The sequence below is a fragment of the Drosophila obscura genome, unplaced genomic scaffold (assembly GCF_018151105.1).
Source record: "Drosophila obscura isolate BZ-5 IFL unplaced genomic scaffold, ASM1815110v1 contig_192, whole genome shotgun sequence".
Lineage (NCBI taxonomy): Eukaryota > Metazoa > Arthropoda > Insecta > Diptera > Drosophilidae > Drosophila > Drosophila obscura.
Window position 1 is genome coordinate 783,740 of NW_024542781.1, and position 14,212 is coordinate 797,951.

At 44.7% G+C, this 14,212-nt stretch overlaps 4 protein-coding genes across 5 annotated transcripts; 2 read left to right on the forward strand and 2 right to left on the reverse strand.

Moving 5' to 3' along the window:
- Window positions 1-2,729: 2,729 nt before the first annotated feature.
- On the reverse strand, window positions 2,730-4,721 carry LOC111073018 (peroxisomal membrane protein 11C). Of its 2 annotated transcripts, none has more exons than XM_022365134.2 (4): window positions 4,112-4,246; window positions 3,314-3,678; window positions 3,200-3,259; window positions 2,730-3,135 (listed from the first exon to the last, which is right to left on the reverse strand). In XM_022365134.2, the coding sequence occupies exons 1-4, from the start codon at window positions 4,181-4,183 to the stop codon at window positions 2,928-2,930; spliced, it is 705 nt and encodes a 234-aa protein (XP_022220826.1). In that variant the 5' UTR covers window positions 4,184-4,246; the 3' UTR covers window positions 2,730-2,927. The 2 variants fall into 2 exon arrangements, with proteins under 2 accessions (XP_022220826.1, XP_022220827.1); XM_022365135.2 differs by lacking the exon at window positions 4,112-4,246 and adding an exon at window positions 4,525-4,721 and having other exon boundaries at window positions 2,732-3,135.
- A 570-nt stretch (window positions 4,722-5,291) lies between these two features.
- On the forward strand, window positions 5,292-7,949 carry LOC111073015 (TAF5-like RNA polymerase II p300/CBP-associated factor-associated factor 65 kDa subunit 5L). The gene is made up of 5 exons (XM_022365130.2): window positions 5,292-5,491; window positions 5,570-6,843; window positions 6,904-7,204; window positions 7,268-7,614; window positions 7,685-7,949. Exons 1-5 carry the CDS (start codon window positions 5,318-5,320, stop codon window positions 7,830-7,832), a joined length of 2,244 nt encoding a protein of 747 aa, XP_022220822.2. The 5' UTR covers window positions 5,292-5,317; the 3' UTR covers window positions 7,833-7,949.
- On the reverse strand, window positions 7,864-11,788 carry LOC111073017 (transcription elongation factor B polypeptide 3). Its single transcript, XM_022365133.2, has 8 exons — window positions 11,371-11,788; window positions 10,458-11,141; window positions 9,952-10,392; window positions 9,665-9,885; window positions 9,508-9,602; window positions 9,184-9,383; window positions 8,828-9,119; window positions 7,864-8,769 (listed from the first exon to the last, which is right to left on the reverse strand). The coding sequence occupies exons 1-8, from the start codon at window positions 11,449-11,451 to the stop codon at window positions 8,699-8,701; spliced, it is 2,085 nt and encodes a 694-aa protein (XP_022220825.2). The 5' UTR covers window positions 11,452-11,788; the 3' UTR covers window positions 7,864-8,698.
- A 326-nt stretch (window positions 11,789-12,114) lies between these two features.
- Window positions 12,115-13,867, forward strand: LOC111072955 (uncharacterized protein CG4449). The gene is made up of 6 exons (XM_022365043.2): window positions 12,115-12,258; window positions 12,317-12,918; window positions 12,975-13,072; window positions 13,138-13,316; window positions 13,384-13,597; window positions 13,666-13,867. The coding sequence occupies exons 1-6, from the start codon at window positions 12,204-12,206 to the stop codon at window positions 13,754-13,756; spliced, it is 1,239 nt and encodes a 412-aa protein (XP_022220735.2). The 5' UTR covers window positions 12,115-12,203; the 3' UTR covers window positions 13,757-13,867.
- Window positions 13,868-14,212: the final 345 nt, after the last annotated feature.

A 14,212-nucleotide genomic window follows, 5' to 3' on the forward strand; every position in this document is an offset into this window, starting at 1 on the left:
CTCAACAATCACACACACACATACACACTCGAAACTCAAACACTTGCATACATATTCGTGAAACAATTTTAAATATCTATCTAAATTTACGATACTTTTTACTCACCAAAGAAGAAATGGCGACGGCGAACAAATTTTAATGGAACATTTTAAGGCTTTTTCGGCCAGATGGCAATTGGCGCACTCAATCTCGATCGATCGTATGTTAAATCAGTTTTACTTTAATGTTTTTAACGCTTTTACAAGCTTAACAACCAAAACAAACAAAAAACGAGAATTTTAAATTTAATCTACTAACATTTTAAACTTTTCCGCACTGGCTTTTCATCTAATTTAAAAAAGAAGACATTTTATTTTCAAAAGAATAAGAAAAGTAAGAAATTTCATGTATCAATAAAACACACACAAGAAAAAAAAGACAAATTAATGTTTAAACGAAATGTAAAGGAACCAAAATCGAACGCTTCCCACGCAAAACCGATAATATTAAATTTTAGCAAAGTAAAAGTAAAAATAATTAAGGAGATTATGCAAAGCGAAATTAGACAACAATAAAACCTTAATTACCAATCCAACAAATACTATATAGTACAGATATATATACATACATATATATTTTACAGACACAAGTCATCCGCTTATCTACTATACACCCCCTAATTCTAAGCCTCCTTCTACGAGTACACTATAAAAACAAAAGAGTAAATAAATTATTTTTAAACTCATGGTAAAAGAATCCGAAAATCTGATGTAAGGAATATCTCTACTCTTATGCCGATATCTCTACACCTACCACACACACACACAAACACACGCATTAACTACATATATAATGTAACCTATACCGTACTCTACATATACTAAAACTAAAGCTCTCTATACTAATCAATGCCCTATACATACATACATACATATATACAGCGGATATTTTTACTATCGTATTACCGATTGATGGTTAATCATGTGGTATTCAAAACACACACACACAAGACAACAAACAAACCACACAAGCGAACATGTGAGACACATTTTGGGGGAACATAAAAGCAAGAACTTTGCAAATTGAATTTTAAACAGTAGCACACGGTATTTGCTCGGCAAATGTGTTACAATTAGGCAATAAGCATAGGCGATAAGGATAAGAATGCAATAAGAACGGTTTTTAAAAAGACTATTATACAACCTATATATATATATACGAGTATATTAAATATATATACACAAAAGAAAAGAAAAGAATGGAATACGAGTATATATAATACCGAAATATTCAGAATTCAGAAAGGAATACTAAGCTTTTAATGCAATAATCAAATACCACATACAATATGATTATATATGAATATATTTTAATAATACATGAAGAAGAAAAAAGAAATAATAACCAAAGAGACGATACGAATACGAATCTGTGCGTTTGAATCCGTATATGTACACTGTTGTTATAGCAGGAAGAATCAGAAGAGGATTTAGAAGAATATTTAGTACGGGGTCGTCGTCATCGCCCAGCGGGATGCCCCTAGATAAGGGTTTTGATCCCTAAGGGCTGGTGTTAGTGGCGACCCAACTAATTGATTTTCCCACCTTATATAGGAATATAAACAAAAATTACTGCAGTGCCATTTTAAATAGCTTCCGATATATATGTATATTGTATACCTATTTATGTAATAAAAACTATTACTATATATTGTTATGAGCAAAAGTTCAAATTGCATTATGGTTATAACAACTACACACACATCCACACACTCATTCATTCATTCACATAGATACACACACTCACACACAGCTACAAAAAAGCAAATGGAACAAAGTTGAACATTTTTTGTGAACTTTTTGAGGCTTTTTTTTTGTATACGATATGCAAAAGGAAACAGAAACATAATGAAAGGAAAGGGGCGAATAATACTACAAAAAATATTAACAATAATGATACGCATAACCGTACACCTCCTGTAGCTAGGTATATTATTGAAGAATTAACAAATCCACAACAACAACAACAAATATCTCTATTTATATCAGACTAACGTGAATTTTAATGATACGCGCTAACAGATACGGGGTGGCTATAATACAGGACTCCATTAATATTTCATACATCTAAAGAGCTTACCCATGAAGCAAACAGTAAAGCAAAGCAGAGCAGAGAGCGCAACCCGAAAGATAATGATAATAATAAAAATACCAATTGTTAATAAATATGCGGCATAAATAAAATATATACATAAATATATTTACTAACGAAATGTTATTTTAAACCATAGCCGAAAGCTAGACCAGACCAGAACAGAACAGAGGTCAGTAAGTCAGTCGGTCGGTGCCTCATGTAATCTAAATCGAAAAAACAAAAAAACCAAGTTATAAACCCCATGCATAACGAGTATAATATCAGACATATGAGTATTTTAAATATGCCTAGGGAAGAACATTGTATACAATGACTGCTAAACTGATGACAAATCGTATAAATGAAACAAACACAAACATTATTATAATTATTATCATTAAACATTCTTGTAACGAACCCTCGCCTCGGCAGGGCGACGACAATATTCATGAAGGGAGCCTGTACATTAAGTTAAGCCTTCTATGCTGTCATGCTAAAGGCAACACTAAAACAGAGAAGAGAGCATACATATACTGTACTCCATTACATGTATCGGAACCTAACAGAAAACACACAATAAAATGAAGTAACAGATAATAAAGGACACACAGACCAAGAACCCAAGTCTTTATCAATTTTTCAGCGTATATTTTGTGCTTTTCAATGATCTTACATGCCAGACACGGCTGTTGTTGCGCGGCCCCAACTTTATATCCAATCACACTTACTTTGCTAAGGTACAAAAACATCTACGGACTAGTTTAAAACTTTCGATCAACAAAAAATACGAATACAAAAAGGCGAGCAGCGACAACTACTTGTTGAGTCTTCTTTTGGCAAAGATCTGATAGATGCCCAGGCCGGCGGATAGGGTGCCTATTGCCCCCACCTGGAAGGTGGAAAGCTTTCCGCCCCACAGATAACCTCCGGGCAGAGTGCTAACGGCGTGAACAAAGTCCAGGGATATGCGAGCAATGGACAGCAGCTCCAGGCGATGCTTGGCCAAGGCAGTAGCATCAATTCTGTGAGTAGACAATGAATTATGAGTGGCGGAAACATTTGATTATCTTAAATATGATCACTCACTCGCTTAGCTTTGGATTGCAGCTCAGTTTTTCCTGATTCAGAGCGAAGTTACGCATTGTTCTAGAAGAGAAATCTATAGGATAAGTCGATCTTTTGGCTGAAATTCTATCATACCGCATAAGGTTGAGGTAAACAGAGAGCACCCAGAATATGGAATTTACGTTGTCCCATCTGTCCGCATTCTTCACGTCCACAATCTTGTGCTCGGCCAGCCAGCAGACCTTCTCGATGGGGTAGTACAGTAGGTCCACGATATTGGCCGTGACCCCCAGCACGGCCATAACGCGATCCGGCTCGTTCTCCCCCAAGCCATACTCCAGGGCGTACTGTATCATGGGAATGTCGTCGATCAGCCGCAGAGTGGCCCTGGCCCCAGATATCTTTGAGCTGGCTGTGGCATATCGCTTGGCCAGATCGGGATTCCTCTTCGCATGGTAGCCAGCCACCAGTTTGGCGCTGTAGCAGAGCGCTTTCATCACCTGTAAAAAGAGAGAGAGAGAGACACGTGGATATTATTGACTCAGTTAAGGGGTACAGCTGTGTATCCAATTTATCCAAGCGAACAGCACCCCGTGTCTCTGTTTGCACTCACTTGACCCCTTTTACGGACTCTCTCGCGATCGGATCCGCCTTTACCATTGCAATTTGTGAAATTGTTTTGTTGTCACAAACAGATAAAAAAACATCAGCGATAAAAAGAACACCAGGAATGCCACAAGCATCTTGCGTAAATGCCACCACTAAACTGGAGCCAGGGGAGTGGAGTCCACCTCGTCCAGCCCTGATGATGTTTACTCGACTGGCTATTAATATTGTAGGATATTTGCTTTGAAATCAATGGTAATGGGTTTTGTTCGATTGCTTTTGTGGGTCATCGAATGTCACCCTTTCTCCCCTATTCCGTGGACAAACCTTTCTCTCGGAGCGTATAATCTTCTTTATCTGGCAGCGCGTTAACTGCTTGCCGGCCATAGTATTCAGCATTATCTTAAGTCAGTCGCCGACGACTATAGTCTCGTGAGTACTGCCAGAGCTGATAAGCCGAGTCGAACCATGCGAATCGAAGCCATTGCCAAATGCAAGAAGTGAGGCAAGGTCCAAAACTGAGACTTCCTCGCCGAAACCTCTGTCAAGAGCTGAAAAACCTGTTGGTTCAGGGTCAAGACAGAGACAGGCCCCCTGAGTGGTCCCGTCATAATGCCACGATGCAGTTTCTATATATAAATAGTTTTAGGCAAACACACACACTTAAGTAATTGGTAAACAAAACAGGTGGTACGGCTAATTAATTGCTAATTGATTTTGGTGGTTTAATTGGTTTTTACCTTATCGCGACCGCCATAGGAGTCGATAATATCACAGAATTCGCTCACGAACTTCGTTGGGCTGCTCATAATGGATATGATTAAAGGACAAGTACAAGTACCGTTTTAAAATACAGTCAGAAACGCGCACCGAAATGAAATAAAAGCAACAGACAACAGAAACAAAAGTCCGAAGCGGGGGAGGCGGAATCACAATAAAACAATAACAATCGAACAGCTGTTGCTGTTTTTATGGCCATCGATAGCCACAATCACGTCGATATGTACCATCTCTACTGTGCTAAGATTTCTTCATATTTTTACTATTTAAAGCAGACAAACGGGCACAAAAACACAATAAACAATAGAAACAGCAATCATGCTTGGGTTGTATGAAAAGGAATGAGCAAACCCAAAACAAACTCACTTAGCAATCAAAATTTTCAAATCGGTACGTACAACATCGATATATTAGCTCTTCCCATCACTATGCCAAATAATATATTTCGGTATTCGGTGTTTCCTCGGTATATTTACGGTATATTTTGAAAATGAGACAGTATATTTCGGTATATTTATTTTATCAATAAAATTAATTTATATTAGCGGCGGCGGCGGTAAATTTTTCCATCAATCGTGAATTAACGAAAAGCGGGAAGAAAATAATAGCCAAGCTTTCATTTTGATTGCCAACAAGCGAGTAGAAGAAGCCCCTGTAGTCAACGGAAGCGACTGTCATTGCACGCAACACTGATGCTTGCGTTAGTTGCAGGACAGATCAGGGATCAGGATTGTTCGCATCGACTGCTCAAGTATGAGTTTGCCCAGTGCTAACATCAGCAACAACAGCACCAATAACCACGCACACGCCTCTTCGCCCGTGTACACTGGTGCCGCGGGCATAAAAACGACTGTGACCAAAAAATCCTCGAAAAACGATTTACTGCGCTGCGCGGTAGGATTGCTGCTGAAGCAGAAAAACTATGTGGTAAGAGAAGTGCTGGTGCACGTCAATATAAATAGCCTCCCCACATACTAATCCCTAATTGTATCCCTCCCCCCACAGAGCAATGAGAGATTCCGACGCTCGGACTTTCTCCTGCTGCAGAACAAAAATCAGTTCGCAGTAAGCAAAATGCTGGAGGCGGACCTGCATGGCGGCAACAGTTTCACCTACTCGAACGTGCAGGTGATCACCAACAACCAGCACATGGTGGACCAGCAGTTCGGACGCTTCTCGCAATTCGTGGAGGCCCAGCCGGAGCCGCTGCGAATCGAGATGAAACGCTTCTACGGGCCCATGCTGTGCCACTTCTACTTGGATCTGCTGAAAGCGCGTGAATCCAAGGGCGCCGTCGAACTGCTGAGAAAGTATGCGCACCTCGTGGCGCCGGTGGACCTGTACGACGCCCCTATGCCCACGAAGATTAATGGCTGCACCACCACAGAGTCCACCTTTCTCATACGCTTTGCGCGGGAGGCACAGGACACCGGCGACACGGAGCTGGATTACTTCATGAACCTGCTGCAGATACTCAGTGGCTGCATTAAGCAGGAAACTGCCGAGGCAGACGAAACCGTGGCCCACTTTCGCTCCTCCAAGTACGAGCTGCACACCACATCGCAGGTGGTGGACAAGATGTGTGGCTATCTGCAGCGCCGTGGCCATGTGCTGATCATGAATCTGCTGTACACCTGGCTGCATGTGCAGATCGTGGAGAACGAGCAGCGCGTCTTCAGCGAGGATCATCTGATGGGCCTAACCGACGACGTCGATGCGGAGGATGTGGAAGACGCCGCTGGCACTTTCAGTATTCGCAGCGAGCAGAAGCTGATCAAGTCCAGCGCAGAGAAAAACAGCAGAAAACGGCCCCCCGATGAGCCAACCGTCAAGCTAGAGAATGACATCAAGAAGGAGCCGGACGGCGACGAATTCGCAGAGGCCGCCAGGTCGCAGCTCAACGTAGATGGCTGCCTGGAAACTCTCAAGTCCTGCACAACACAAATACTCAAGGCACAGATCGAGCTGCCGCGCTTCCTGAAGATCAGCGAGCGTACGCGTGGCCTCACCACGGCCCATGTGGACGCCAGCGAATGCCACATGGTGGCGGGCTTCGACAATTCATCCGTTCAGCTGTGGCAGCTGAATCAGCACAGTTGTCGGGGCAAGAGCTTCTACAGACGCTACCCGCAATCGCAGTGCCCCTGGGAGTTGAACAATTGCGAGAACAACGAGGAGGAGGAGGACGACGAGCCAGCAGCGGAAAGTGCTGAATGCACTGAGGAAGAGCGTCGGGATCGCAGCAGGGCGGAGCGTCTCAAATATGCAGACAATTCCTTGTAAGTGCAGCTATTTTCCCTCAACTGAAACAATTCTTTGAACATCATTCCGTGACACAGCAATGAGTATGGCGGCCTGCAGCTGCGTGGCCACACCAGAGGCGTCACCGACGTGCGCTTCTCTGCCCACTATCCGCTCCTGTATAGCGTTTCGAAGGACGCCACCATGCGCTGCTGGCGGGCTCACAACCTGCACTGCGCCGCCATATACCGCAGCCACAACTATCCCATTTGGTGCATGGACGAGAGCCCCGTGGGCCAGTATGTGGTCACAGGATCCAAAGATTTGAGCGCACGCCTGTGGTCCCTGGAACGCGAGCACGCGCTCATCATCTATGCAGGCCACACGCAGGACGTAGAGGTGGGTACCATCAAGAGTACTCTTATCCTGTAGAAATATGCCTAAAGTTGTGATTTCTTACAGTGCGTTGCCTTTCATCCGAATGGCAACTACTTGGCCACTGGATCCGCAGATCACTCGGTGCGTCTGTGGTGCGCCACCAGTGGAAAGCTGATGCGTGTTTTTGCTGATTGCCGCCAGGCGGTGACCAATCTGGCCTTCAGTCCCGATGGCAAAATGCTGGCCGCCGCTGGGGAGGAGGCCAAAGTGCGCATATTCGATCTGGCTGCTGGGGCACAGCTGAGCGAGCTGAAGGATCATCCGTCACCGGTTAGCTCTTTGGCTTGGAGTCCACACAATCAGCATTTGGCCACGACCTGCAGCGATGGCAGTTTGAGGCTCTGGGACATCAAGAAGCTCACTCCCATGAGGTGAGTACCCAGTTGCATTTCCAATTTGGCAAATATTTGTAATGAGATTCTCTATTTCTCCGACACACAGTGAGAACAGCAGTGGGGGATGCTCCACATCCGCGGCCACTTACCTATCGGGCACATCGAATCGTCTGTTAGCCATTAATAGTTCCTGCCAGCGTCTGGTCGATGTGTTTTACGGGAGCAGCAAAACGCTCTACTGCATTGGCGCTTAATCGAGAATAAATGAATTTCCATTTCCAATGTTTTATGCTTGAAAATAATTTATTTTTAATAAGTCTGTATAATATTTACTGTTACTATTCTGTGTATGTGTGTGTGCAACAAATGGTTTTTTCTTTGTCTCTGCTGCTGGGGGGGTGTATTCTTTATACTATATATATCCCATTATATTAACAATTAGTGTGATCGATTGACTCCTCCTCACAAATGTCAGATTGTATCGTAAACAAGGCTCTGGTCGGCTATTGAGCTACTGATTACCTGATGCCTACGCCTTCATTGGCTTACTAGTGGAATAAAACGCCTTTGATTATAGCTTATAGGCTGATAAATTTCGATTATGTGGGATTAACATATATATATATGTATGTACAGACAATCTGCATCGGCCTGGAACTACTCACTCCACCACTCCTCTTTGACTTTCGACACTCGCACAGCCCTCTGGGACAAAAGAACAATTGGAACTTAAATTTAGTCTGCATCTTAATCGATAAAATTGAGTTTAGAAAGTTCCAACTATTAACCTGAACGTAATCCAATCTCTCCAACAACAAAACGTTGACTTACTATAGCTAAGAATCGAACTTAAGACCTCTAGTACACAATAGAATGAATATGTGGGCTATCCAAGGGGATAGAAAATTAATAAATAATAAGCAGGGCGGTACCGGATGATGCGTGCCGCAATTGGACCTGGGCAACTGGACTCTCTCCCCTCAAAAAAGAAAAGAGAGCTTTCCGAATGCAGCTGCCGCGTTACAGTTTGTAGCTGCTGTTGTTTTATGTTGAGTATAAGATTGATTGTAACTATAACGAGTAAACGCATTATAACATTGTATTAGCCCTACTATTCCTCCTATCTCTTGCGGCTGCGCATAAACTGCAAGGTCTTGGCCATCAGAGGAGCCTTCTTGGGTCGCATCGGAGCTGCACAAAGAACAAGTTAATTAAATCACAGAGAATTCACACTTCCCAATCGACTTACCAATTTGCGCTGTGTCACGTCCTGCACCCAGTACGCGCAGTCGGGCATCGCCCACCTTGGCGGCATTGGGCGTCACACTGGAAAGAGCCGCCACTCGGGCGGCTGGCGTTGCTATCAATTTGCCCTTAGTGCCGTACTGCTCCTGCTTGCGTTGCACGTTGCGCGGTGGCTTTACCATCGAGTCCACGAAAGCCAACTGAGTTTTGCGCACTGGAGCCTCGCTGATCTTTTGCGAGGCCCTGATGCTCTCGGCGAGTATGCTGAGCTTGCGATCCTTCTCCTCCTGGCAGCGCTGCAAGGGTGAAAGTATCTTAGCTTTGTGTTCGTTTCTCAATGGATGATGCAGCGGTGCGTACCAAGAACATTTCACGCCATGTCTCCATCTCCTCACGCCGCTGGCTGCGACAGTGGCGCGTGACATGCATCTGCCACAGGATATCGCTGTCGTCCATCAGATACGGATTGTACTCCTCGAAGTTTAACAGCTGCTGAGGTGTTGCCCGCTCCAGAACAGGTCGAAGCACCTCAAAAGGCACGCCACCGGTGTACTCCAAGGCTGCCAAATCCACAAAAAGAAAGTTAGCAACCCACACAGCACCCACAGTCATGTTTAACAATTAAAAATAAATATTATTCGTGCTTGGCAGGCATAACTTTAAATTGAACTATTTCCCACTCACCATCAATATTCTTCTGCAGGACTCGCGTGCACAGATCAAATAGTGAGGCCACCTGCAGGATTTGGCCAGTCCTCACACCTGAGTAGATCTTAGTGCTGCCGTTCAACCGAAAGATAATCAAATGGTTGATTGGTAAGAGACTTGAAGAAGTACCCACCGCATTGTCTTTGAGGAAATGCCTGCGGCCAGGGCCTCCGATTCGTTGAAGTAGCGAGCGGCGGAGGGCTTCTGGGTGCCACCACTATGGTTGAATACCACATCCATGACTGTCTGATTCAAGGGCAAGGGTTTGTAGTTGTTCGAAATGGTAGGCAGCTCAAGGGCAATGCTCGGATCTAGTGGCTCCAGCTTGGCGGTGGAGGCGAGTAGTTCGGGTTTCTTAGGGGATAGAATTTGTTGGATTATCAAGGGTCGTATCTTGGTGGGGTTTTCTTTTAAAATTACTTTGGTAGTGACGGGTCGACTGCTGCTGGAGGAAGCTTCCCTGTAGGATGGCGCCACAGCTGCTGCGGCTACTGATGCTGATGCTGAAGCTGAAGATGTGGAGGATGATGAGGCTGCTGTTGTGTGTGGCTTGGCCACATGCTTCGCTTTGCTGCTGCTGCTCTTCTTGTTGCTGCTCATGGGCATGTTGAGCATGCCGAGAACGTCATCGAAATTGGCACCCATGCTGGAGTCGAAGCCATCCACGGACTCCTCCTGACCGGTTGCATCTTTGGTCATTTTGGTTTTTGCTATTTTGGGCTTGGGTGTGGCGAGCTCCTCCTCCTGACGCTGCGGGCTGTGATGTCGCTTGGATGACTTGGACGATGAGGAAGATGATTTGTGCCTCTCCGATTTATCTTTCGGTGTCTTTTGATCGATGTGCTGGGGTTTATCTTTATCCTTAAATACAAAAATAGAATAGAGGAATTATTCTCCTGATGGTATCAACAGCAAAAAGCTCTTACCTCTTTCAAGCTCTTTTCGTGCTTGGATTTGCGGTGTTCTTTTGTGTCGTTTCTGTGGCCCTCGGATTTGCTGGTGTGGTGACTGCTGCTGTTCCTGTGGCTGATGCTGCCGCTGCTTGACTTGTTTGGTGAGGACAAGTCCTTAGTCTTGTGTTCGCCATTCGATTTCTTGTCCCTGTGCTCCTTGGACTCCTTGTGGCTCTCCCTTTCCTTGTCCTTCTCCTTTTCCCTGGACCTATCATGGCGGCTGCTCTTGTGTTTCTTGTCTGATTCAGACTTGGAGCTCTTCGCGTGATGCTTACTGCTGCTGCTCCTCTCGGACTTGCTTTTGGAGCTGGTCTCGTCGTGTCGGGACTTTCGCTTGCTGCTGCTAGGTCCGTCGTCGCCGCTGGATGAATTGCTGCCTTTGTACTCCAGTTCCTGATCATCTTCACTGGATCGCCGCCCATTCGATTTGCTCGAATCCTCCTCCTGGCTAGTGGTTGCCGTTGCCGATGGCGCTGGCTCGGCGGGCTCCTCCTCGGCGGCCACCATGGCCTTCCATCGTGTGACTAGAGTGCGGGCGGCCACCCCAACCTCGCCGTTGAATTTTCGCAGGGCATTCACCGTCTTGCCGATGCCCGTCTCCTGCAGGTGTTCGAATTTGATGGGCAGATTGAACAGCTTTGTGATGCAGTGCATCATCTATTAAATTATGTATATAAGGATAATTATCGGATAATGGAATTATAGACGATTATAGGTTAGATTAAACCCAACTTAGGGTCTAAGCCATGCGGCAGGTCTGTCAAACTTTTAGAAATTTCGCAAGAAAACGAAAGGGACCAGGTGCACGACGCGACCACAGACAAATATCAAGGGGTATGTATGGGGTGGGGGCACAAACAACACGCACACACAAACAAACACTTACCCTTTTCTCGTCCTCGCCATGCTTCTCGATGCTCCGCTGATAGTGACGCACAACATCGACCAGATTGTTTGTGGACGTCATTGCCGAAAGAGGATCGAGGTGCTGCTGGCTCTGCTACCGTATGATTGCTTATTCACTTTTCTTTTCGCTTCTGCTTTGAGACCACTTTCTTAGTGCCAACAGAAAAACGGCACGCAAGCAGCTTCGTCAAGTCAGTGACAGAGCTATTTGCACAGGGTATTAAAACAGCAAAAATCAACACAAGGACACACACGAGCACGAGTAACCGAAAACACACAAAAAGGGCCCTTTGGGGCAGAGTTTTTGGCTACTCTGCTATATATTTAAGAACATTTCAGTTGTCGTAAATCTTTAAGGCTGCTCTGGCTGACCTGCTGGTGTGACCGTGACGATAACGATAAAAAATACCATCCGGCCAAAAAATAGGAGCCAGGGCAGAAAAACCAGGGCAATCAAACGAGACTTAACCCACTTAACACCCTTCTGTTTAAAAAGTTGAGCACCTTTGTTAAACCTCGGAAAACAATACTGTTTGTAAAGGCTCCTTGTAGCTCCATCCTCCTCTTTACTTACAAAACAAAAATGACCACCGATATCTTTCACCTGTAATGAGTAAAAAATGTTAAAGTTACATAAATTTCGTGGAAATATTAAATACCCCCCTGGTCGACAATGGGATAACGTTCTATTTTATAGTTTGTCCGAACAGCTGACAGCACACGATAAAGTGGCAGCGCTGTCACATACAATCGGTCATCGGAAACAGGCGTCTTTTAAACAAAATAAAGTATAAATTTAAATTTCACGACAAAATGTCTGACGACGATTGCGACATATTCAGCTCTTTGCGAAATGCTCGCGTTAAAGGTAACACAACTGGGAAACATATAATTCGATGGATTGACCCAACAAATGTGTCCCTTAGAAATTCCCAAGCTGGTTTACAATCCGTCCAATGAATCGTTCTCCAAGGAGTTTGAGGAGTCTGAGCTGCTCGACCGCCATTCCACTACCAAGAAAGTTAGCAAAGTAGCCAAATTGAATGACACAGCCACAGTCCAGCCCAAGGGAAGGGGCCGCAAGGGCAAGAAAAATCTGAAGGAAGATGACAAGCCCCCCATAGCGGTGGCTGCAACAGTCGGGCAACCAGAAGAGCCGTCACGTCCTCTCTCCCCCATCTCCCAATTGATATTGGAGATGGAGCAAAAAAAGGCTAAAGCAGAGAAGGAGAAAATCGCAGGGCCCGTGTCCAGGCGTACCCGCTCCTCTGGGAGCAAAGTGGAGAAACCTGTGGTCGAGAAGCCATCACCGCCCAAGCGGAAATCACGGGGAAAAAAAATCGACAGTCAATCAAAATCCACTGTGCATGCCTCAAGGCAGATCTCCATAATGGAATCTTTGAGTGGTGCCATTTCCGTACCAATGCCCACCAATCGGCGGCAACAGATGGCAGAGAAAGCAGCGCGATCTACCGTACTGGATACCATTGACTTGGCATCAGCTGTGGCACCACGTGTCGAGGGTTTTGTAAGGAATTAACAAATAATTATATGGAATCGATTATTATGACCCTTTTGCCGTAGGTGAATCTTGACTCTGATGACGAGGCCGCGGGCTCTGCACCAGTGGAGGAACCAAACGTTGAATCTGAGAATGCACCCATGGATATAGCCTTGTCCTGGTAGGAATTTGGTATAGCAATTGCCTTAGTTTTTTCTACAGCATGTTTTCTGATCTAATCTTTAGGCTGGGGGAGATTCAGAACTACAAGTTGCGGCAGCATCGCAAGTTTGCACACATGTTCAAGGAGGTGGCCGAGCGCAATGGCGTGAATGTGGACGATGTTGTGATTGACAAGTACGAAACTCTGGTGGATCCCACCGATACGCCCCACAGCATTGGTCTCATGAAGTTTCACACCCTAAGTGAGTGATGCTTTAATTTGTTCGCCTTCGAAATGTATAACCCATAAGAGTTCCATTATCCCTGCAGAAGGTCGTGCAATATGTTCGAATAACAGCCACAAACAGGATGCCGCCGCTTCCTCCGTTTTGCTAAAGAAGACACACAAATTTCATTTGAAAGTTCAGGGGGATATGTTCAAGCGGCCCCTGTTGATAGGCATGAAGAAGAAGGATGTCTTCAAAGTATTGTATCTCAAATGTGCCGACGAGCTTGACTGCGATGTTCGTCTGGTGAAATTATTGTAAGTAAATCGTTTACGGGAAACCTTAGCATAAGGTCTGACTTTTCCATATAATATTTATAAAACAGCTTCGATGGCGAACTACTGGATCCCGATGATACGCCCAAAGCCCAGGAGATGGAGGGCAATGAAATAATTGATTTGAAATTGAAGACTTAAGAGAGCCCTTAGCCTTATATGTATTAAAATTCTTTTGCTTTGAGCTAGTTTCAAATTTTGGCTTATTTAAATGAGTATTTATTAATGTTACTAGAAAATATAAGTCTGATATTAAATTTTAGAGGCTTTTTGTATGTAGAGCACAGCTACCAAAAAAAAAACAAGAACCCTCAAGCATCCACATTATACACCCCTAATAGTACGATACTTTGTTTATCTAGCATAGACTCGTACGCCAGATCTCGGGCAGCGTCTAGAGCGGATGCTGTTGTTGGGTTTTCATATTTGCGGGGGGTGGCACTTGGGGTGGGTTTTCATGATGGGGGTGTTGGGTGGCAGTGTTTGGAATAGTTTGGAAATTTCATTCTGCCGGCTTTTCTCTCTCTCTCTCTCTGGCTGTGGCTCTCCCTTATCCTTGTGCAGTTTCCCTTGGAATTTCGCTGCAAAAATTCTGAC